We start from the raw sequence: 23848 nt of genomic DNA, 5'->3' as shown, positions 1-23848 counted from the left end.
TGTAAAGAAGGCATATGGTATGCTTGCCTTCTTTGGTCAGGCTGTTGATTATAAGAGTCAGAAAGTCATGTTGCAGTTTTATAGGACTTTGGTTAGACCACATTTGGGGTATTGTGTACAGTTCTGTTGGCCCCATTACAGGAAAGATGCGGAGACTCTGGAGAAGGTACAGAAGGGGCTTATCAGAATGCTGCCTGCATCGGAGGATTTTAGCAATAAGGAGAGGTTGGACTCCTCCACATGCCAGTCCTGAACTCTAATTAGCTGGCTTTTAAATGACTCCCCCATGTCAGATGTGGACTTGCCCCATAACATCTGCTCCCAATGTACTCTCCTGAGCTCCTGCCTGATATTAGCGTAATTTGCCTTACTCCAATTAGTCCCTTCCTGCAAGGTCCAGCTTTATCCCTCTTCAAACCAATCTTAAAACTTATGGAGTTGTGATCACTATCCTCAATATGCTCTTCCACTGAGACACCAGTCAATAGGCCAGGTTCATTTCCCAACACAAGGTCCCTTCCTAAGATGGGGAAGGAGATAGTTGGTGGGAAGTTTTGGAAGTGGTGTTCTCCACACAGGTACTCTCTGCTCTCTCAATCCATGGTCTGAAGGTTTTCAAATCCATCTCAGTCATTTTCCCCCACTTTGTCCAGTGGGGATGCTGCGGAAGCTTTGGGCATTTGCTCGTATCTTATCCTGTGTCCACCTGGTAATTTTCATTGTGCAACAGCTCAGATGATCTGTTTTGGGACTTGAGCATATGACAGTAGCTGATAGTAACTAGGTCCTCAATGCTGGGGATGTTGCGTTCACAGAGAGGCTGGTTCTCTTATCTTTGCAGTGCATTTGGAGGACTTTACATATATGATATTGGTAGTACCTTTCCAATGGCTTGAGATGTCAGAGAAAGGCTGTCCAAGTCTCAGAAGCATATTTGAGCACGGCGATCATGGACTGCTGGAAGGACCGTGAATTTTGTGCCAGCTCAGAGATCTTGAAACTCAGATAATTTCTTCTCAGCCAGAAGTTTTGCTGGTACATAATGTGCAGTGATGAATTTCATTTTGGGTGTTTGCCATGGCCAAGAGGTGCCTCCTGAGATATGGGAATTAGTGCACTTCCCAGCAAAAACAATGTCTATCAATGCTGCAACATACAAGCTACTGGACCAATCAAATAAATTAACAATATTGTGATCTCCCAACTGCAGCGATGTTCCTGACCCCACGTCCTACATAAATAGTAAACGCAGTACATGGACATGCCAGATAAGGATCTACTGTGCCCAGAAACATGGTCACAGGAGTTAGACACAAAATGCTGAAGTAACTCAGCGGGATAGGCAGCACCTCTGGAAAGAAGGAATGGGTGATGTTTTGGGTCGAGACCCTTGTTCAGACTGATGTCATGGGAGAGGGAGATGCAGAGATAAGAAAGTGTAAGGTGTGAAATCAGAACAAAGGGGATGGTGATCAGGAAAATGTAGAATAGGTCATTATTAGCTGGGAGAAGGTAACAACAAAGCAAACAGAAATAGAATGTAGTCAGAGACAGTCAGACTGGTTGGAGAACTGGGAAGGGAGGGATGGAGAGAGGGAGAAAGTGAGGGTTACTTAATGTTCCTTCCTAACACATGGTTACAGGAGTAACCTGCCAGTAAGAATGAAGCTCCAGGGTCTAGGGCCACCCTCACCATCTTCCTAGCATCCTAATTGATGGAGGGTAGTGGAGTGCAACAGAGATAGGCTGTTTGGGGATCTTGGGCTTGAAGATGTTGTGTTAAGACCCATCCACTTGTAAACTCTGATAAATGAATTGACGATGCATTGGTGCTCGGACTTTGAACGTACACAAATGCAAGTGTCATCTGCTTGACTACAGCTTGACTACCGAGGGTTGGATCCCCTTGGTCCTGGACTGTAAGGGTTGAAGGTTGAAGAGCTCTGAAGGTTGGAGTCATGGAAAATGGTTTGGGGGTGAGGTCCAATCTTATCTAACTACATCCTTTGGGTCTGTAGAAGGCTCCTGACCTGAAACATTGTCTAAAGAACGATCCTGACCCAAAAAGTCACCAATCCATGTTCTGTAGGTGTGCTGCCTGACCCTCTGTGTTACTCCGGCAATATCTGAACTGGCTACAAGAATACAATGGATAGTTCAGAGCATTTACAAGGAGTAACTAGATACCTGACACCCCAGAGACCTTCCACCATCTACAGGGCACAAGTCCAGATTTCAATGGAATATTTTCCAGCAGCACTCAGGAAGATCAATAACATCCAGGTCACAGCAACCTCCTTGAAAAACATGTTATCCAGTTCCTCGAATACATAATCCTACCATCTAAATAGCTGCAAGTTCCATTGTGAACCACCTAACATGTACTGCAACAAATCAACAATATTCTTCTTCATCACCTCCTAATATGACAACCTGTTATGTCAAATAACCTCTGTGGCTCCTGCAGGGAGTCAAGCTGGTGCCACAGGGCCCGTGGCTTCACCCTGAGCAGGGCAGTTGGGGTTGCATTCGCTAAACAGCCTTTGCCTTGAACGTCGTCACCTGTTCATCTACCCTCCGGTAGGCAAGATGCAACACGACCATCTGAAAGTTCCACACCCACAATGGAAAAACATCACTGATCGGTCACCACACTGAACCAGAACGCTGGGATTTTCTACGTAATAATATTGTAATATTTCACCGTAGAGACTGCAGAGGTTGCTAAAGATTGCCCATCACCAGGAGAGAGCAATGGGATGGGCTTTAAATGCTGACTTTGTCGTAAATCCCATTCCCAAAGAGCAACATTGAGGGAATGAAGTAATTGTGTAAAATGGTTGAATTAAAACAGGTTAATGGCCTGTTTTATCTGTAATGATCTCAGTTGCTGCCTTACAATGCCAGGCAACATCTTGGGGGGAATGGACCGATGTCCTTTCAAGTCAGGACCCTTCTTCAGACCAATCTCACCTAGCTGACAATGGAAACTTAACTTGGTCAAGTTCTGAGATGTGGCTTGGTGGCCAGCCAGTGTACATTGCCAATGCTTAGTGCACATGAAATACATTGCCAGAGCTCCCTCTTTCCTGATAATGATTTTCTGCTACCCCGATTGTATCATTTCTGTCACTTTTCAATTTACAGCATGAATTTTGTACTTGTCTGGAAGTTCATAGCAAATTAAGTCTTTAAATTATTATCCTGATGGATTAGTTCCTGGAAATTGAATTTAAATAAAACCATTTCAGAAGAATTATGGCAAGTGCGTTTCCCAATGTTTCCAGGTTTAAACAGCAGTATAAATAAGTTCAAAACCTAATTGAAAAGAAACTGCCTGAATGAGTAATGTTTTTTAAAGTTTATTAGTGCCACAGATTATTACAGAATCCATATGTGTTGGTTGGGTTCTATACCCTTCCATAGTAACAGCAGCAGCTTTGGCTCCATCGACTTAATTTGAACTGAAGTTTAAAAGGGAATGCAATGCACAGCTGCCATATATTATTCAGCATTAACAAAGGGCAATTTCTATTACTTTCAACAAACTTATCCGCTTTTTAGACGCAAAATGCTGGAGTAATTCAATTTTTTTATTTGGTGCTGAATTGTTTAGCAAAAATATCTATGGAAGTGTTCTTCTTCTTTCAGGTTGTGACCTTACTGAATGACCTCTATACTTGTTTTGATGCTATAATTGACAACTTTGATGTATATAAGGTATGTGAAATACATTATCAAAAATCTTTTAATTAAATTCTGAGCAAGACTTTGCAGATTATATGACAGTGAAAAGGCAACTGAATTTTCTGATTTTTGAACTTTCATAGTTTAACATGGAAATCTTAACTTTATTTCTGGTGCTTCATGCTTTAACCATCTGCACTTCTTTGAACCTTCCCTGCTATAAATAGATGTACATTAGTTGGTTTTGCTCTATGATACCTTGAAAATGTAGTGTAACCTGTAAGTTGGGGCACTAAGCCATAATTGCTGCTAAGCACATTTTTTTGTCCTACAATATAGCTTTTTGTATAAGAAAATAACTGCAGATGCTGGTACAAATCGAAGGTATTTATTCACAAAATGCTGGAGTAACTCAGCAGGTCAGGCAGCATCTCAGGAGAGAAGGAATTACTCATTCCTTCTCTCCTGAGATGCTGCCTGACCGGCTGAGTTACTCCAGCATTTTGTGAATAAATAGCTTTTTGTATGGTGGATTGTAGTTCCCTCATATGTCCTTGAAACTGATGGATATCATCATAAGAAAATCCTGAAAATTATACAGTTGCTTCAATTGTTTTATGCCTGTGTTTCAAACTTCATTTCAATGCTGTTAAATATTTAGAATATTATTGAAAAAATAAGCCTCCTTACTTTTGGAGTATCTCAGCAGGTCAGGCGGCATCTCTGGAGAAAATGGATAGGTGATGTTTCAGGTCGGGACCTCTCTTCAGACTGATTGCAGGGGAGAAGGGAAATGAAAGCTGGGAGGGGGGGGGGGGGGGGGGCATGACAGGACAAAGCGTGGCAGGAAATAGGTTGACACAGGCGAGGGTGTTTTTGATATGCAGATGATTGACACAAAAACCAGAGATTGCAACAGAAGGACTGAAGAGTTGCAAATTGTGAACTCAGAGGAAGGAATGTATGGAGAGGGGACAAATAGGTTTGAGTCCAGATGAGGCAAAGGGAAAAGGGGAGGAAGAATGGAGAATGTGGGGGAGGGGAGAGTGCCTCTACTCTCAGCTTTCTCACCCACCTCCACCCCAACGATCAGTCTGAAGAAGGGTTCTGACCCGAAACATCACCTATCTATGTTCTCCAGGGATGCTCCAGGGATGCTGCCTGACCCGCTGAGTTATTCCAGGAATCTGTATCCTCCATACGCTTGGCTTTCTGTTTTTGGTTACATTTATTCATTGGCTAGTCGTTATACTTGGAGGCATGATTTTGACAAGGTGCTAGGCCCCATTGAACCCCTTTATATTGACATGTCAAAAGGGAGGGTCCACGCCACAGAGATCCCTGCAGAAAACATCACTAAAAGCCAAAAATGTAGGAAAGAACTGCAGATGCTGGTTTAAATCGAAGTTAGACACAAAATGCTGGAGTAACTCAGCGGGACTGGCAGCATCTCTGAAGAGAAGGATGGGTGATGTTTCGTGTCGAGACATCTGAAGAAGGGTCTCGACCTGACACGTCACCCATTCCTTCTCTCCAGAGATGCTGCCTGTCCCGCTGAGTTACTACAAGCCAACACCGGCTCTCCTCCAGTGACTGCTTTATCCAGGCTGTTTATGCAATCAAAAATATTGGAAGAGGTTTGCTGTTTATGTGTGTGCTAGTAAATGCTTAAAGATTTATTTTTGCTCATATAATAATTTGTTTCTTATAAATTAAATTTGTTGATGTACGCCAGCTGTTAAAAAATATTGTATTTGGCAAAATACCATGTAACGTAGCTAAACCTTAATTTTCTTCTCAATTGAAACAACCTCAACATTCAGTCACTAAATGCCAAAAAATAGCAAAATGCCAAAAATAAGTCTACTAAAATAATTAAGTGAATTGATCAGCACTGAATTTAGATATCTCCGCCTTAAAAATATCCAAGTAGGTGGAGATTGACAAATTCTTGATTAGTAAGGGTGTCAGGGGGTATGGGGAGAGGATGGGAGAATAGAGTTGAGAGGGAAAGATAGATCGACCACGATTGAATGGCGGAGAGACTTGATGGGCCGAATGGCCTAATTCTTCTCCTAAATTACAATTAAAACACAAAGTACTTGCGCTGTAACTCCAGCAAAAGCACTCAACTAACAAAACCAAGCCCAAATCTAAAGTATTATCTATCTAACTAAATATACCAACATACAATAAAAAAAACCCCGTATGCAAAAAAACAGCTACCAACATATTAACTAGCTCTTAAAAAAAACAAATCCTGTAGATGCAAGTATATCATTGGGGTTATCAAGTGGGCACCTCCCTTCACTGGTATTTCATTGAGTTAGGCCCACGACACCTCGGTTGTCGGCTCAACAGGTTCTGGCATCCCAGAACAACCCCCCTCCTCCCCCCTCCTCCCCCCTCCTCTTTTGTACACTTTCCAAGTTCATCCACTGTCCCTGCTTAACCTGAGCTGCTTAACATCTTTTCTAAGTTCAAAGGTCAAATGCATCAAAGGTCTTTTATTGTCACATGTACCAATTAAGGTACAGTGATATGCGAATTACCATACAACCATATGAAAAAAAAAGCAACAAGACACACAACTACATCAAAGTTAACATAAACATCCACCACAGTGGATTCCCCACATTCCTCACTATAATGGAAGGCAAAAAAGTGCAACCTTCTTCCTCTTTATTCTCCCGTGGTCAGGGCGATCGAACCTCCCACAGCCGGCGATCAAAGCTCCCACTTCAGGGCGATCGAAACTCCCACGTCAGAGCGATCGAAACTCCCGCGTCGGAGCGGTCGAAGCTCCTGCTACTTGGGGTTCCCAAAGTCAGTCTCTGACCAGAGACCGCGAATTCCGTGATGTTAAGTCTGCAAGCACCCACGATTCGAGCTCCGAGGTCGATCCCTGGCAAAGGGATCATGGGCTCCGCGATGGTAAATCCACAGTCACTCCACGGTGTAGCTCTCAAAAGTCGGTCTCCAGCAAAGGCCGCCATCTACTCGATGTTAGGCCGCAGTGCGGACGGAGATACGATACGGGAAAAAATCGCATCTTCGTCGAGGCAACCTGCTCAGTGTCATCCAACTTCCTGTAATATACCACCTACCCAAACTTTTAACTGGTTTCTCCATTATAGACGGAATTTCTTCATCTGCATAAAACCTTTTCTCTACTACCTTTCCTCTTGCCAAAGATATACTCCGTGACCTACTAGGCTTAATCTTCAATCTAGCCCATTAAAATTATCATTTATCTTCTCTAATAACCTTCTTGTACAAGCAAATGTTGTGGTCACCAAGGTCATATCATCCATATAGGCCCTGATTGGACGGAGGCGCAGTCCGTCCTGCCATCTCTCCCCGCCGACGATCCACCATGATGCTCTAATCATCAACTCCATTGCCATTGTAAAAGCTAATGGGGAAATAGTACACCCTGCCATAATGCCCATCTCTAGTCTCTGCCATGCTGTCGTAAAGTCTACTGTACTAAAACACATTCGGACATCTTGGAAAAATGCTTTCACTGAATTTACTATCCATCCTGGAACTCTAAAGAAATCAAAGCACTCCAAATAAGACTATGTGGCACAGATCCAAACGCATTTACCATGTCCATAAACACTACATGCAAATCTCTTCTCTCGAGCTAGGCTGTCTGAATCTGGTGCCATATTGCAATAATGTGTTCTGTGCAACCTGCAAAACCTGGGATTCCTGCTTTCTGCACTATGGTATCTATGGTATTAACCTGTTCCTTTCTAAATAACTTGCCAGCCTCTGTGCCACTATGCTAAAGAAAATCTTGCCTTCTACATTTAGGAGACATATAGGCCTAAACTCTGAAGACTCTTTCTCCTTGGGAATGAAAATTCCCCCTGCTCTATGCTAAACTCTTGGTATAACCTGCTTCTCCCAAAGAGCCTCCACAAGAATCTATGCACATCAGGTGCACTTTTATATATCCTATAACTTATGACCTTATTAGGGTGGTGATAATCAGCCAAACATGAATCGACCTGCTCCATAGACATAAAAGCATATGTGCTAAATCACCTTGTTATCTGGTTAAACAGAATCAAACAAGAGTCAAGAGTATTTTATTGTCATATGTCCCAGATAGAACAATGGAATTCTTACTTGCAGCGGCACAGCAGAATATGTAAACATAGTACTCTGTAAATGAAATAAACAAGAAAAAAGTCAGTGTGTGTGTATATATATATATATATATATATATTTATACACACAAGCATACACACGCACAGGTACATACACACATATATATACACACATATATACACACACAGACACAAACACACACGCATAAAAACACACAAACAATAATAGTGCAAGAAGACAAAGCCAATGTCCCCAAGTCTATGTAGTTCAGAGCTTATTTGGAGGTTGGAGTGTTTAATAGCCTGATGGCTCTGGGGAAGAAGCTGTTTCTGAACCTGCACAAAATAGTTTTCAGGCTCCTATAATCTTCTTCCCGTTAGGAGTGAAATGAGTGTGTGGCCAGGGTGATGTGGGTCTATGATGATGCTGGCTGACTTTTTAAGGCAACGACTCCTGTAAACAGAGGAGGATAGTCAGCCCATTGTCCCCTTTTCCAATCTTTTTTGAAGGAATAATCAATTAGTCTCAACATGACTCTTGCATAATAGTCCTAAGCGTATTTTTTAGGTATTTATCCATGAATGTGTTGTTCAATCTGTTTCTACTACTTCTTTGAACAAAACATTCTTGATTACAATAAACTTCCTCCATAATCCCCACCATCTCTTTCTAGTTATTTTGCTAATTATTGTAAAATTAACAATCACCTATCATTGTGGAGCCTCCAGCTAGTAAAAAAAATGTGATGCTTTGCTACTTACTTTTTATATTATTTCATGTGCTGAAAACATAATTTGTTTAGGTAATGTTACTATGTCAAATATTTCTGAACTCATTTCAGATCATTTATTAAAATTTGATTATAGGGAGATTAATTTCCAATGTATCTGTTCTGAAACAATTTCACACTTGAAGCTGCAAATTGCCACAATGGTCAATGCAATTACCATTACACAATTTTTGTTTTATCATTTGATACGGTTCTCTCGTGTGTTGGCCTTTACTTATATGCATGTTATGCATTTACTGCATCCTGTTCCTTTACTCTACTGTTCTATGTTTCATTGCAGGCAGTGGAGATTTGTTTAACTTGGCATTATGTCCAGCACAGAGATTGTGGGCTGAAGGGTCTTCTCCTGCTCTGTACTGTACTGTTCTATATGTTCTATACTCTTGGTAAAATGCAAAGATCTCACTGCAAATGCAGGGTAAAGTGTAAAGCTTTCCACTGTACCTCGGTACACGTGACAATAAACTAAACTGAAACTGAAAGATCTGCTTTGAACACCTAAATGATTCTGTAATTTAACCAGATAGAAACATAGACAATAGGTGCAGGAGTAGGCCAATCTGCCCTTCGAGCCAGATCATGGCTGATCATATAAGAAAATAACTGCAGATGCTGGTACAAATCGATTTATTCACAAAATGCTGGAGTAACTCAGCAGGTCAGGCAGCATCTCGGGAGAGAAGGAATGGGTGACGTTTCGGGTCGAGACCCTTCTTCAGTCTGATCAATGAATAAATCATGGCTGATCATCCAGAATCAGTACCCCATTCTTGATTTCTCCCCTTATCCCTTGATTACTTTAGCCCTCAGAGCCAGATCCAACTCTCTCTTGAAAACATCCAGTGAAGTGTCCTCCACTGCCTTCCGTGGCAGAGAATTCCACAGATTCACAACTCTCTGGGTGGAAAAGTTTTTCCTAAACTGTGACCCCTAGTTCTGGACTCCCCCAACACTGGGAACATTTTTCCTGCATCTAGCCTGTCTAATCCCTTAATAATTTTATATGTTTCTACAAGATCCCCTCTCATCCTTCTAAATTCCAGTAAATATAAGCCGTTATATTTCAGTCTGCACATAGCAGCAAAACCATGCAATATGAATACCACAACAAAGCCAATGTTGTGTAGAGTAGTTGGCAGCTCACTATGATTGTCGATTGATCATTTATTCTCCTTCATTCACTGGGTAGTACTAGATTTGCTGATTTCCAAAACAGCAGAGGAAACTAGATTGTGTTATTGAAGCCAACTACAAAGAACAAAAATATTCAAACATGGTTTTGGCTTTTGAACACTCTCCTATTACCCTTGCCGGGAGATAGAGATGCTGATGAAAGTAAAATTATCTATTAAAACCCATCAACTACGGAAGTCGGTAGATGGGTAGCCATGCTAGTATGGCTAGCACTAACTGCACTAACATTAGATGTAGTTTTTTCCTTCTTTGTGCACAATACTAATTTCTTAATCTATTCTCTTTTTTTTTCTATTACAAACTATCATTATTATTTTCAGTTTGAACGGAGTTATAAATTGGAGCAAAGGAGATATATATGTGAGAGGCATTTAAGAGTCTTAAAATTCATCTATTCAGTGTTCGGGTGCGGGGTCGGGTCTGTTGAACTGAACCATGGGCTCTATTATAGACCCCCATAGACAAAAAAATGCAAGATTTAAAAATGAATACGGGGAACGAAGGAATAACGTTTTGCAGTTGGAACGTTAAAGGTATTAATGAACCAATTAAGAGAGGTAAAGTATTAGCACATTTAAAAGCAATTAAAGCTGACGTGATTTTCATCCAAGAAACACATTTAAAAAAAGATGCTGAGCATAGGCTGAAAGCTAAATGGATAGATAAAACATATCATTCTTCTTTTACACATAAATCAAGAGGCGTAGCAATATTATTTCGGAAAGGTACTTTATTCAAACATACATCAACTATAACCGATAAGGATGGCAGATACATTATTGTAATAGGAGAATTAAATGCACAAAAAATGATTTTTGTTAATGTATATGGACCAAACTTTGATAGTCCACTGTTCTTTAAGAAAATATTTAACTGCATTCCGGAAATGGCACAACATAACTTAGTAATTGGAGGAGATTTAAATTGTACTTTAGATTCCTATTTAGACAGATCAACAAGACAAAGGAAAACCAAATCACATTCCAGTGACTTATTAAATGCATATATGGACACTAGTAATATTAAAGATGTTTGGAGAGTGGAAAACCCAACTGGACGAGAATACTCATTTTATTCACCTGTACATAAAACCTATTCAAGAATAGATTATTTTTTGGTCGACGCTAAACTTATCTCACTTACTTATAATTCAAAATACCATAATATTATAATCTCAGATCATGCACCTTTAACATTCATGATTAAATTAAATGGAATGTCCGAGAAACAAGCATATTGGAGATTTAACCCACAAATTGTGAACGAAAAGTCATGCCAGGAATATATTATTAAACAGATTCAAATATTTTTTGAGGCAAATGACAACCCTGACACACCTATTTCTCTTATGTGGGAAACGTTTAAAGCGTATGTTCGAGGTACATTAATTTCTGCTCAAGCTTTTTACAATAAAGAGAACAGGATTAAGCAACAAACATTGGAAAGTGAAATCAAACAACTAGATATAGAAAATGCGAGAATGCCATCTACTCTAAAATATAATAAAATTGCGGTATTGAAATATAAATTAAATAAAATGTATTCAGAACAAGTAATAAAACTCTATCAAAAAACAAAACAATTACATTTTGAATTTGGAGACAAACCACAAAAACTATTAGCACGTCAGTTACGAAAAATGGAAGGGGAAAAAATAATTCATAAAATTAGAACAGAGACAGGAGAATTATTAAAAATGCCCAAGGACATAAATGATAGATTTCTCCAATATTATCAGAGCCTTTATTCAACTAAAACCGTAGCACAATCAGAAGGAATAGCAGACTTTTTAAAAAAATGTAATTTAAAAGGTTTAGATTCAAACGATAGAGAAGTATTAGAAAGGGAGATTACGACAAAGGATATTGAGGAGTCTATTGGTTCTTTAAAAAATGGTAAAGCAGTAGGACCAGATGGTTTAGGCTCCGAATTTTATAAAAAAATTTATGATTTGCTTAGCCCACGTTTACATAGACTGTATGAGTATATATATACTCAACAGAAACTTCCAGACACTCTAAATGAATCTATAATAACACTCATTCCTAAAGCTGATAAAGATCCGGAAGATCCGGGATCATACAGAGCAATTGCACTTTTAAATACAGATCAAAAAATTTTAACTAAAATACTAGCGTATAGATTAAGTACAGTGATGAATAAATTAATACACCCTGACCAAACAGGCTTCATTCAGAAACGATACACATACTATAATCTAAGAAGATTATTTAATATTATATATTCCAAGAGAATTATTAATGAAGATCTAGCAATAATCTCACTTGATGCTGAAAAAGCATTTGATCAGGTTGAATGGTCTTATTTATTTTCGGTGATGGAAAATATGCAACTAGGGGAGAAATTCTGTACATGGATAAAACTGTTATATACAAATCCCACGGCCAGAATATTTACAAATCAAAGGTTGTCATCGAAATTTAGCCTATCTAGAGGTTGTAGACAAGGATGCCCGTTATCCCCATTATTATTTGCGCTTGCTATTGAGCCACTGGCAGAAAGAGTTAGGGGGCATCCGGAAATACATGGATATAACACAAAGGACACAGTGAATAAAATTTCTCTATACGCAGATGACGTATTAATTTACATCACAAAACCAGAAATTAGTATTCCAAACCTATTAAAGCTAATAACCCAATTTGGTTCATTTTCAGGATACAGAATAAATTGGAATAAAAGCGAAATTATGCCAATAAGGGAACATAATAAGCAGATAATACAACAATTTCCATTTAAAATAGTAAATGAAAAATTTAAATATTTAGGTATCTATGTAACTAAGATATATACATCATTATTTAAAGCAAATTTCCCCCCATTACTGAACAAACTACATAAGAATATTCAATATTGGAAAACACTCCCTATCTCAATGGTTGGCAAAATTAATGCCATAAAAATGATTTTTTTACCGCAAATATTATACCTTTTTCAGACAATTCCGATATATCTGACAAAAAACTTTTTTTAAAAATTGGACTCTATTGTTAATGATTTTATCTGGGATTATAAGAATCATAGGATAAACAAAAGACACTTGTGTAAATCAAAAATAAATGGAGGCCTGGCTTTACCCAATTTTTTGTTTTATTTCTGGGCAGTTAATATTAAAAATATGAATTTCTGGTTGGAAGAAATAGATCATCAACCAGACTGGTTAAAAATGGAAAAGGAAGATTGTTTACCTTTTGATATTGGTTCGATATTATTTGCTACGTCTAAATTAAACAAAAAAATTTATAGGGAAAACCCTATAATATTTAGTGCTACACGAATTTGGAAACAATTAAAAAAGACATTAAAATTAGATAATTTATCACTTTTTCTTCCAATTGTGAATAATCCTTTGTTTAAGCCTTCATGGGTAGACGGGGGTTTTACACAATGGAAGGATTATGGAATTAAAAATATGGGACAACTTTATAAGGAAGGCACCTTTCTGACATTTCAGGAGTTGCAACAGACTTATGGTCTTCGTGGAAATGATTATTTCAGATATCTTCAACTTAGAGATTATGTAAAATCGAACTCCCAAAATTTTCGAATTAGAAATTCAGAAATTCTTGATGAATGTTGGAACAAACATCCTAATACAGAAAAATTAATATCTTATATATATAATATCTTATTAGACAGTGACATTCCCTCCACGGACTTATACAGACAAAAATGGGAAAAAGAATTAAACCAAGTAATTACGAAAGATACTTGGGAAGAAAGTTTGCAACATATACATCAGTGTTCACTAAACGCCAGACATTCTCTAATACAATTTAAAGTAATACATAGGTTACACTATTCAAAAACAAAACTACATAAAATTTTCCAACATATCTCACCTAAATGTGATAAATGTCAACATTTAGAAGCTACATTATTTCATATGTTCGCAAACTGTATAAAAATTAAAAAATTCTGGGTAAATATTTTTAGCATAATATCTAAAGTAACCAGCACACAATTGGACCCAGATCCAAAATTAATTATACTCGGAATATTAGAATTAAATCAAACATTTAGAACAATACAAAGAAACTTTATGGATTATAGTTTAATAACGGGAAAAAAATTAATTCTAAAATTTTGGAAAGGCCCTACGGTCCCCACAATCAAAATGTGGATTATAGAAATGACGGAGACCTTAAACGTGGAAAGAATCAGATTTTCCCTGTTGGACAAACAGGAATTATTCATTGGAATATGGTCTCCTTTTATTGATTACTTAAAGGGTCAGAATGGTTCAGCACAGGAACCTGACTAGCACTCGGACTAAAGAATGGATGAAATGCTATACTTTGAAATGTATGTATATATCTCTCGAATGAAGTTTTTGTTATTTTAATAAACTTTTCCATTCTTCTTTAACTAACTTTTTCCTTATCTTTATAATTTGTTTTTGTTTTTGTTTTTATTTTGCTTCTCTCTCTTTTCTTTCTTTACTTCATCTATTTCTTTAGTTCTATCTAGTTTAAAAAAAAAGGGGGCAAAATGTATTGGAGACAATATAATAATAATTGACAATATTATCAATTTAAAAATGTATGACTGTAAAGATGTACCTATCTCCAATAAAAAATTTATCTCAAAAAAAAAAAACCCATCCTGTGCTTGGTCGAACGGCCTTTTGAAATTACTGTCCAAGCACAGCCATTAGGAATGACCAAATCTGCAAAGTATTAAAGGGTGACAGCAGAGAGAGAGCTACGACCCAGCATTAGGCAATATGTTTTGCCTCCAGAGGGATGGAAATTGGCATTAAATATAACTTTCAAAGATTTGATAATTGCAATAAGAATAGTTGTATACCTTCATTTATGCTTTAAAGATCTCACTAATTTCATTGTTTTTCTCTTTTCAGTAGGTTGAATAAGGCTACATATCAATTAGACCATTTACTTAACATTTTTTTACATTATTAAAATTAATTAAGCAACTGCATTACAGTATTGCTGTAAAGCTGCTTTTCTTATAAAATATGCATGCTTATCATCACAAATGTTGACACATTTTCTAGAGGATTGGTTCCAGTAAACAGGATGGTGTTCTGGTGGGGTGGAGAAATTCTACGAATGGAGACAGTGGTGTGGACAAATTGCACCACGATGATACGGATAGGCTCAGTAGAACAGCGAAGGGTGCAGCGATAGAATTGCTGCCTTACAGCGCCAGAGACCCGGGTTCAATCCTGACTACGGGTGCTGTCTGTATGGAATTTGTACGTTATCCCCTTGACCTGCGTGGGTTTTCTCTCGGTGCTCCAGTTTCCTTCCACACTCCAAAGAAGTACAGGTTTGTAGGCTAACTGACTTGCTAAAATTGTAAAAATAATTGTCCCTAGTGTGCGCGTAGGATAGTGTGAGTGTGCAGGAATCACTGGTGGGCACGGACTCGGTGGGCCAAAGGGCCTGTTTCCATGCTGTATCTCTAAACTAAACAGCTGGTCAAATTCCTCTCACCATTTGTTGTAATCTTTTAAACCATATAAAACTCTGAAAGATTTTAATAAAATGCAAGAGGAAAAAGAATGAATTCGGGAGAGTGTAAAAGACAATTATTAATTTACGATAAATTAAGGAGAAAGAGGTAAAAAGCACAGTGTCTTGGAACTAACACCAATGCAGCTTTTAAAAATGAAATAGGATGATTGATCCAGCATTCAAAGGATTTGGGTAAAAAAGAATCAATTCTGTACTGTACGCCTCCTATAGTTGAATGAACTGGAATTTGAGGAAACAGTGCAAGGAGCCAAAGGTGTCCATTTGCTCACTTCTGTGGGGGATCTTATGTCAATTTTAGATCAAGAAATAAACTCAGTGAACTTCTGGAACCAAATGTTCTACAGTAACATTTACTGTTTCACTTTACTGCACTACTGGAGAATAGGTAGTCTTTCCATGTTAAGTAGCTTCAACTAATGCTGTGCTTGTATTCTCAATGATAGGTGGAAACAATTGGAGATGCCTATATGGTTGTATCTGGGCTCCCAGTACGGAATGGAAAACTCCATGCACGAGAGATTGCCAGAATGTCCTTAGCATTACTGGATGCAGTGAGATCATTTAAAATACGACATAAGCCCAAAGACCAGCTAAAGCTAAGAATAGGAATGCACACAGGTAAATTAAGTTCATATAAGACGTGGTTCTCACTTGGATGATATAGCTATTCTTCATAAACATAGCACAAAAAGTAAGGAAATTTGTGTTTGGTAGATTATTTCTTTGTTGTAACAATGCTTCTTGGCAATAAATCTTATACCGTTGGAAAGCCTGTTTATTTCCCTTTTAAATGGTGCCACATTTGTAAGGAACATGCATTTGTGGGATGAGCAGCAGAGCTGAGTATGTGGGTTGCGCCCATGAAAAATCTGCCAAATCTTCTCTGCCAATGCCAAACAGCTTATTCTGTCATTGACTCTTGTTCGGTGTTGTTTGGTGGATTGGATGATTGAAGTCTGAAGAAACAAGATATATTGGCAATTTAACAATGTATTCATTTAATAAACAGGAGCCTCAGTAGCATGTGGAAGAACCATACACAGCCACAACAGCCTGGCACCTCCTCCTCATGCTGGTCACCAGCCTGGTCACACACTGTTGTGGGATGGCATCCCATTCTTCAACCAGCATTTGTCGCAAGTCAGCCAACGTGGTTGTGTTGGTCACTCTGGCACGAACAGCACGCCCAAGCTGATCCCACAAGTGTTCAATGGGGTTGAGGTCAGGACTGCTGGCAGGCCATTCCATCCTCTCCACTCCCAAATTCTGGAGGTAGTCTCTGAGAAACCCTGCTCTGTGGGGGCGAGCATTGTCATCTTGGAGGATAGAGTTCGGTCCCAGACTGTGGAGATATGGGATTGCCACTGGTTGCAGAATCTCATCTCGATATCTCTCTGCATTGAGATTGCCTCCAATGATGACAAGCCTCGTTTTTCCAGTGAGGGAGATGCCGCCCCACACCATCACACTGCCTCCACCAAAAGATGTTACTCTATCGGTGCAGCAATCGGCATAGCGTTCTCCGCGTCTTCTCCACACTTTGACCCTATGATCCAACTGCCGTAGGCAGAATCTGGACTCATCGCTGAACATAACGTTCCTCCACATGTTCAGGTTCCAGTGCACGTGTTGCCGACATCAGCGCAAACGGGCCTGACGGTGAAGGGCAGTCATGGCAGGTCTCCTGGCAGCCCTACGAGACCGGAGATCGGCTGCGTGCAGTCTGTTCCAAATTGTCTGGGCAGAGAGCCGTCGGCCATATCGTCCTGCAAACCATGACTGCAAATCTGTAGAAGATGGCCTACGGTTCCTAAGTGCTGACAGGGTGAGGAAACGGTCTTCTTCGGGTGTCGTCTTCTTGGGACGCCCACTTCGCGGCCTGGCTCTGACATCCCCCGTTATATGGAACTTGGCCTTCACTATGGAGATGGTACTAGGGCTCACTCCAAATAATGCCACAACTTGGTTTTGCTAAACACCAGCTTGAAGTTGCCCTATCGCAGGGGCCCTATCCAGATCAGTCAAACGTGGCATGCCGATTCTTGGAGCAGACACCTACTGACCACTGTATCAGGGCCCATGCTCACAGATGCTGCCAATCAGGTGCCAATCAGGCACCTGATTGTCAGCACCTGGGGGTACCAGAAGCGCAAAACAAGAGTCAATAGCAACAGCAGAATAAGCTGTTTGGCATTGGCAGAGAAGATTTGGCAAATTTTTCATGGGCGCAACCCATATACTCAGATCTGCTGCTCATCCCACAAATGCATGTTCCTTACAAATGTGGCACCATTTAAAAGGGAAATAAACAGGCTTTCCAACGGTATAAGATTTATTGCCAAGAACCATTGTTACAACAAAGAAATAATCTACCAAACACAAATTTCCTTACTTTTTGTGCTATGTTTTTTAGATTTTACTATTCAGAAACACTGCTTGGAAACACAATCTACTGGTTGTGATTTTGCAGAGGTTGCACTCTTTCACTGTGTCACAGACAATGGGCCAAGTGAAGGACTGTTGCTATTTCCCCCCTTTTCTGTCAAGAGTCTTGTGCTATGAATGTTCATCTTAGCAAGGTACCCTGCAATGGTCACTACCTACAAAATTGCATTATGATATTAATCTGTGATTTAAGAGAGGAAACAAAAAAAAAGGAAATGTTGTGACATTCATGTTACAAAATCTTGTCATTGTGTGTCAGTGGTGGACATCTAAGTGCTCGTCCTGGTGAAGATTTTAATAAAATGCAAAAGGAAAAATCTAATTAGGGAGAGAGTAACACATAATTATTAATTTACCATAAAAAAAGGTGAAAAAAAAATCCTTCAATCAGGACTGCTTCCTTCAGTGGCTTAGAAGCTGAGAAATGATATGATAGGCATTGGTTTATTATTGCCATCTGTTCTGAAATACGTTGAAATTTTTTGTTTGGCATGCTATCCAGGCAAATCATTAGCATGCATAAATATATCAGGTAATGCAAAAGAGGAAATAAACAGAGCACAGAATATAGTGTTACAGCTGCAGTGAAAGTTAGAGTGCAAGGGCAGCAACAAAGCACATTGGAAGATTGGGAATTCATCCCTAGCATAACGGGAGGACCAATCAAGAGTTTAATAACAGCGGGAAAGAAGCTGTTCTTGAATCTAATGGTATTTGCTTTCGACTTATTGATCTTCTGCCCGACAGGAGAGAGGAAAAAAAAAGTGGTGTTAATGGTCCTTGATTGCATTGTCAGATTTCTAAGACAGTATCCTCAAAGAGATTAATTTTTCATTTACTTGTCGTAAACTATAGACAATAGACAATAGGTGCAGGAGGAGGCCATTCGGCCCTTCGAGCCAGCACCGCCATTCAATGTGATCATGGCTGATCATTCTCAATCAGTACCCCATTCCTGCCTTCTCCCCATACCCCCTGACTCCGCTATCCTTAAACTGTTAACTAGTTGATTGTTATCCTGTTATTTAGTTAATCTAAACAATGTAATTAGACCAACCATAATTTATAGACAATCTCCAATTATCTTTCTATTTACTAGCAAGGTTTAGGTGGTTCTGGGGTCTTGCATAAATGAGACGAGATAAGGATGGCAGATTTCCTCCTCTGGAGAACACAGTGATTGAGCTTGAGGAATTATTTCTTTGGTGCACCTACTGCAAATGGGAGACAACAGTGCTAAAACTGTGTTAATGATTGGACGTGACCCCCTAACCAAGAACAGTGTCCTATTTCCACATCCACCTCCCCCCAACTCATGTAAGACCACTTCCCAAACTGTGCTTCACTGTTTGCCAAGGCCTCTGTCTCATTTGTAATACTGCATTCCATTCCAGAGTCAAAAGCATCTTTGAAGGTAACATTATAGTTAAAAACGAGGCATTCAAATTTGTTTCACCTTGGGAGTGAATTAATGTTTCATGACCATGTGATCATAGACAAAGTTCCGCCAAAAGAAACACGTATTGGAGTTATTTTGGAGACATTATTTAAGATGTTTTAAATAATTCATTGTTTGTCCCCTTTCCAAAAATATCCAGAGTGAAACATCCTGGTGTTTAAATAATTTCTTTAATTGTACAAATGACTTAAAATAATTGGGAACAATTTTTTCTTTTTCATAATTTGAACAGGTCCAGTGTGTGCAGGGGTTGTTGGGTTAAAAATGCCTCGTTACTGTCTATTTGGAGACACTGTAAATACAGCATCTCGTATGGAATCTACTGGAGAGGGTAAGTGAGTTTTAAGCAAAAACCAAATCAAGCTTAGCATTTAATCTAATGCATACTGAAAACTCAGTCTTTTATGCTTATATAATGAACGTTTCATAGAACATAGAACATCGAAAAGCACAGCAAAGGAACAGGTCATTTGGCCAACTATGATAGTGCTGAACATAATGCCAAGATAAAGTAATTTCAGATGCCTACTCGTGATCCATACCCCTCCATTCCCACCATATCCATCTTATAATGAAATATTTTTGTGATGTATTTAAAAGCCATTTTTGTCAGTCTGACTATCCATTCTGAAAGCAGTTTGATTGAAGTAATGATTAGTAGCTGATTCTTATCTGAGTTGATTTATTCAGTTGAAAGAAAAGCGCAAGAGATATTAATTGGATCTGATAATGCTATTGTTGCTGTTTGGAGACTTTAGGTAGCCAAAAGATTAGAGCCAGGCCTTTCAGAAATGAACTTAAATACTCCAATGTTCTCTTTTGCAACAGTAATTAATGCCAGAAATAAATCACTGCAGATGGTGGTGAGTACACAAAAGGGCACAAAGTGCTAGAATAACTCAGCAGGTCAGGCAGCATCTCTGGGGAACATGGATAGGTGATGTTTCAGGTCAAGACTCTTCTCCAGACTGATTGTGGGGGAGTCCAAAGCTGGAAAAGGGAAGAGGCAGGACGAAGCATGGCCGGTGATAGATCAACACAGGTGAGGGGGGATATTTTGACAGGGAGATGGTTGGAACAAAGGCCAGAGATAACAGTAGGTGTGAGACAAGTTTGAGAAGTTGCAGATTGTGAAGCCAGAAGGAGGAAACCAGGAGTGAGGGGAACAGGTGGAAGGGAAAATTAGATGGGAGTTCAGGTGGGGTCCAGGGCAGGGAGGAGGGGGGGGGGGGGGGGGGAGACAGAGGGTGGATGTAGGGGAGAAAATAAGGTGAGGGGGGAAGGTTAGTTAGAAGTTACCTAAAATTAGAGAATCCAATATTTACCCCATTAGTTGCAAACTACCCGAGGAACATAAGGTGCTGTTTTTCCAGTATGTGTGTGGCCTCACACTGGCAATGGAGGAGGCCCAGGACAGAAGGGTCAGCATGGAAATGGGAAGGGAGTTAAATGGATAGCAACTGGGAGATGCAGTTGGCCACCGCAGGCCGAGTGCAATTGTTCACCAAAAGTAATGCTAGATCAATTATTAATTTAAAATCTGGTGTTGATTTAAAAAGAGGTGAGAAAAAGAGTAGCAAAATCAAATGTGGGTCCCTTGAAGGCAGACATGGGTGAAATTATTATGGGTAACAAGGAAATGGCAGAAGAGTTGAACAGGTACTTCGGATCTGTCTTCACTAAAGAAGACACAAAGAATCTCCCAGATGTATTGGAGGACAGAGGATCTAGGGGTGTAGAGGAACTGAAAGAAATTTTCATTAGGCAAGAAATAGTATTGGGTAGACTAATGGGACTGAAGGATGATAAATCCCCTGGGCCTGATGGTCTGCATCCCAGGGTCCTCAGAGAGGTGCCTCTAGAAATAGTGGATGCATTGGTGATCATTTTCCAATGTTCAATAGATTCAGGATCAGTTCCTGTGGATTGGAGGATAGCTAAAGTTATCCCACTTTTCAAGAAAGGAGCGAGAGAGAAAAAGGAGAATTACAGACCAGTTAGCCTGACTTCGGTGGTGGGAAAGATGCTGGAGTCAATTATTAAAGAGGTAATAACGGTGCATTTGGATAGCAGTAAAAGGATAAGTCCAAGTCAGCATGGTTTTATGAAAGGGAAATCATGCTTGACTGATCTGGAATGTTTTGAGGATGTGACAAGTAAAATGGATGAAGGGGAGCCAGTGGATGTAGTGTATCTAGACTTTCAGAAAGCCTTTGATAAGGTCCCACACGGGAGATTGGTGACTAAAATTAGAGCACATGGTATTGGGGGTAGGGTGTTGACATGGATAGAAAATTGGTTGGCAGACAGCAAGCAAAGAGTGGGAGTAAACGGGTCCTTTTCAGAATGGCAGGCAGTGGCGAGTGGAGTGCCGCAAGGCTCGGTGTTGGGGCCGCAACTGTTTACCATATATATTAATGATTTGGAAGAGAGAATTAGAAGCAACACTAGCAAGTTTGTGGATGACACAAAGCTGGATGGCAGTGTAAACTGTGAAGAGGATGTTAGGAGGTTGCAGGGTGACCTGGACAGGTTAAGTGAGTGGGCAGATGCGTGGCAGATGCAGTATAATATAGATAAATGTGAGGTTATCCACTTTGGCTGCAAAAACAAGGAGGCAGATTATTTTCTCAATGGAGTTAGGTTAGGTAAGGGGGAGGTGCAGCGAGACCTGGGTGTCCTTGTACACCAGTCACTGAAAGTTGGCGTGCAGGTACAGCAGGCAGTGAAGAAAGCTAATGGAATGTTGGCCTTCATAACAAGAGAATTTCAGTGTAGGAGTAAAGTTTCTTCTGCAGTTGTATAGGGCCTTGGTAAGACCACATCTGGAGTATTGTGTACAGTTTTGGTCTCCTAATTTGAGGAAGGACATCCTTGTAATTGAGGCAGTGCAGCGTAGGTTCACGAAATTGATCCCTGGGATGGCGGGACTGTCATGTGAGGAAAGATTGAAAAGACTAGGCTTGTATTCACTGGAGTTTAGAAGGATGAGAGGGGATCTTATAGAAACATATAAAATTATAAAAGGACTGGACAAGCTAGATGCAGGAAAAATGTTCCCAATGTTGGGCGAGTCCAGAACCAGGGGCCACAGTCTTAGAATAAAGGGGAGGCCATTTAAAACTGAGGTGAGAAAAAACGTTTTCACCCGGAGAGTTATGAATTTGTGGAATTCTCTGCCGCAGTGGGCAGTGGAAGCCAAATCACTGGATGGATTTAAGAGAGAGTTAGATAGAGCTCTAGGGGCTAGTGGAATCGAGGGATATGGGGAGAAGGCAGGCATGGGTTATTGATTGTGGACGATCAGCCATGATCACAATGAATGGCGGTGCTGGCTCGAAGGGCCGAATGGCCTTCTCCAGCACACATTTTCTATGTTTCTATGATTGTTAACCAAAGGGATGAACGAATAAAATGATTAGGAGAGGTGGTTAATCCACAAATGTTTGTCTATACCATAATTTCTTCTAATCTATCATTACATCCACCAATTTGATTGCCCAGTCATTGTAATCTTGTCCAGTTCTTTGACCCCTCTTCCAGCTAAATCCCTCCCATCATCCCAACCCACAAAAGCTGCCTGTCCCGCTGTTAGTTCAGCTAATGGCCTGTTTCCTTTATCATCATTACTATTTTGCGTAGCTTTCATTCATTGTTCTTTATCTCTCTACGTCACCATGTACATCTCTGGGGTTCCCTTACCCCTAACTAGTCTGAAGAAGGGTCTCAACCCGAAACGTCACCAATTCCTTCTCTCCAGAGATGCTGCCTCAACCCCTGAGTTACTCCAGCTTTTTGAGTCTATCCACAAAAGCGACATTGCTTTTTCTATGTGTGCCTATTTTTCCACATAATATATTGTGATATTAGGCCAGTGTCTATGGAGGAGAAATATTGTTTTTACTTTTCAATGCATTTAATTTGGAGGCTTCAGGACTCTTTGCAAAATACTTAAACACTACTCTGGTCCAGAGAATGTGCTTGACATAAACCGTCAGCAAGTAGCCTTTAAAATGTTCATTAAATGGTGGCTCATGGATCTCAGGGCATTTATTTCTGTGTGTACTCTGCTAATTACATAATATTTGGCATTGGAGCTGAATACAACTATGGTTTGGCACATTGAATAGAGATTAAATTCAATGTCCAGGCACATACAACAACAAACAAAATAAATCCAATGTAACCCAGCCCATTTCTACCCAAACCCATTCATCAGTAAAATAATGAAATGGGTCATTGATAGTGCCGGCAAACTGAATTTACTCAAAGATGATCAGTTTGAATTCACAGTTGACTGTTTGACTGTGTTTGAACATTGTTCCAATGACATTGTTACAAAGTAGGTTAGCTGGCTCCTGCAAGATTGACCCTCAAGTTGGTAGGTGACAAAAGAACCAGGAAAAGTTGATGGGCAGTGAAAGAGAATAGATTGCAGAGAATAAAAGTGTAGAGAATGGTACTGATGGGAATGATCTGGGAGCTATCATAGATAATGGCTCAATAATAATAATATTAATTATTATTGTATAATAATGTATAGATTATTTATACATTTCATATGTTAAGAGTATATATATATATATATATATATATATATATGCGTGTATGTATAAAACAAGGCTAGAT

General features: G+C 39.6%; 1 protein-coding gene across 1 annotated transcript in view; it reads left to right on the top strand.

The window, feature by feature from the left end:
• Positions 1–23848, top strand: part of npr2 (natriuretic peptide receptor 2) — a 161937-nt gene that overhangs the window by 131764 nt on the left and 6325 nt on the right. Inside the window, exons 19-21 of the mRNA XM_078396012.1 lie at positions 3652–3720; positions 15759–15933; positions 19452–19550. Of these exons, the coding sequence (XP_078252138.1) occupies positions 3652–3720; positions 15759–15933; positions 19452–19550 (343 nt within the window). The remainder of the gene's footprint in view (positions 1–3651; positions 3721–15758; positions 15934–19451; positions 19551–23848) is intronic.

Source organism: Rhinoraja longicauda, chromosome 1, assembly GCF_053455715.1.
Source record: "Rhinoraja longicauda isolate Sanriku21f chromosome 1, sRhiLon1.1, whole genome shotgun sequence".
Classification (NCBI taxonomy): domain Eukaryota; kingdom Metazoa; phylum Chordata; class Chondrichthyes; order Rajiformes; family Arhynchobatidae; genus Rhinoraja; species Rhinoraja longicauda.
The sequence above is the reverse complement of the archived record's forward strand: the minus strand, read 5'-3'. Positions and strand labels throughout refer to the sequence as shown.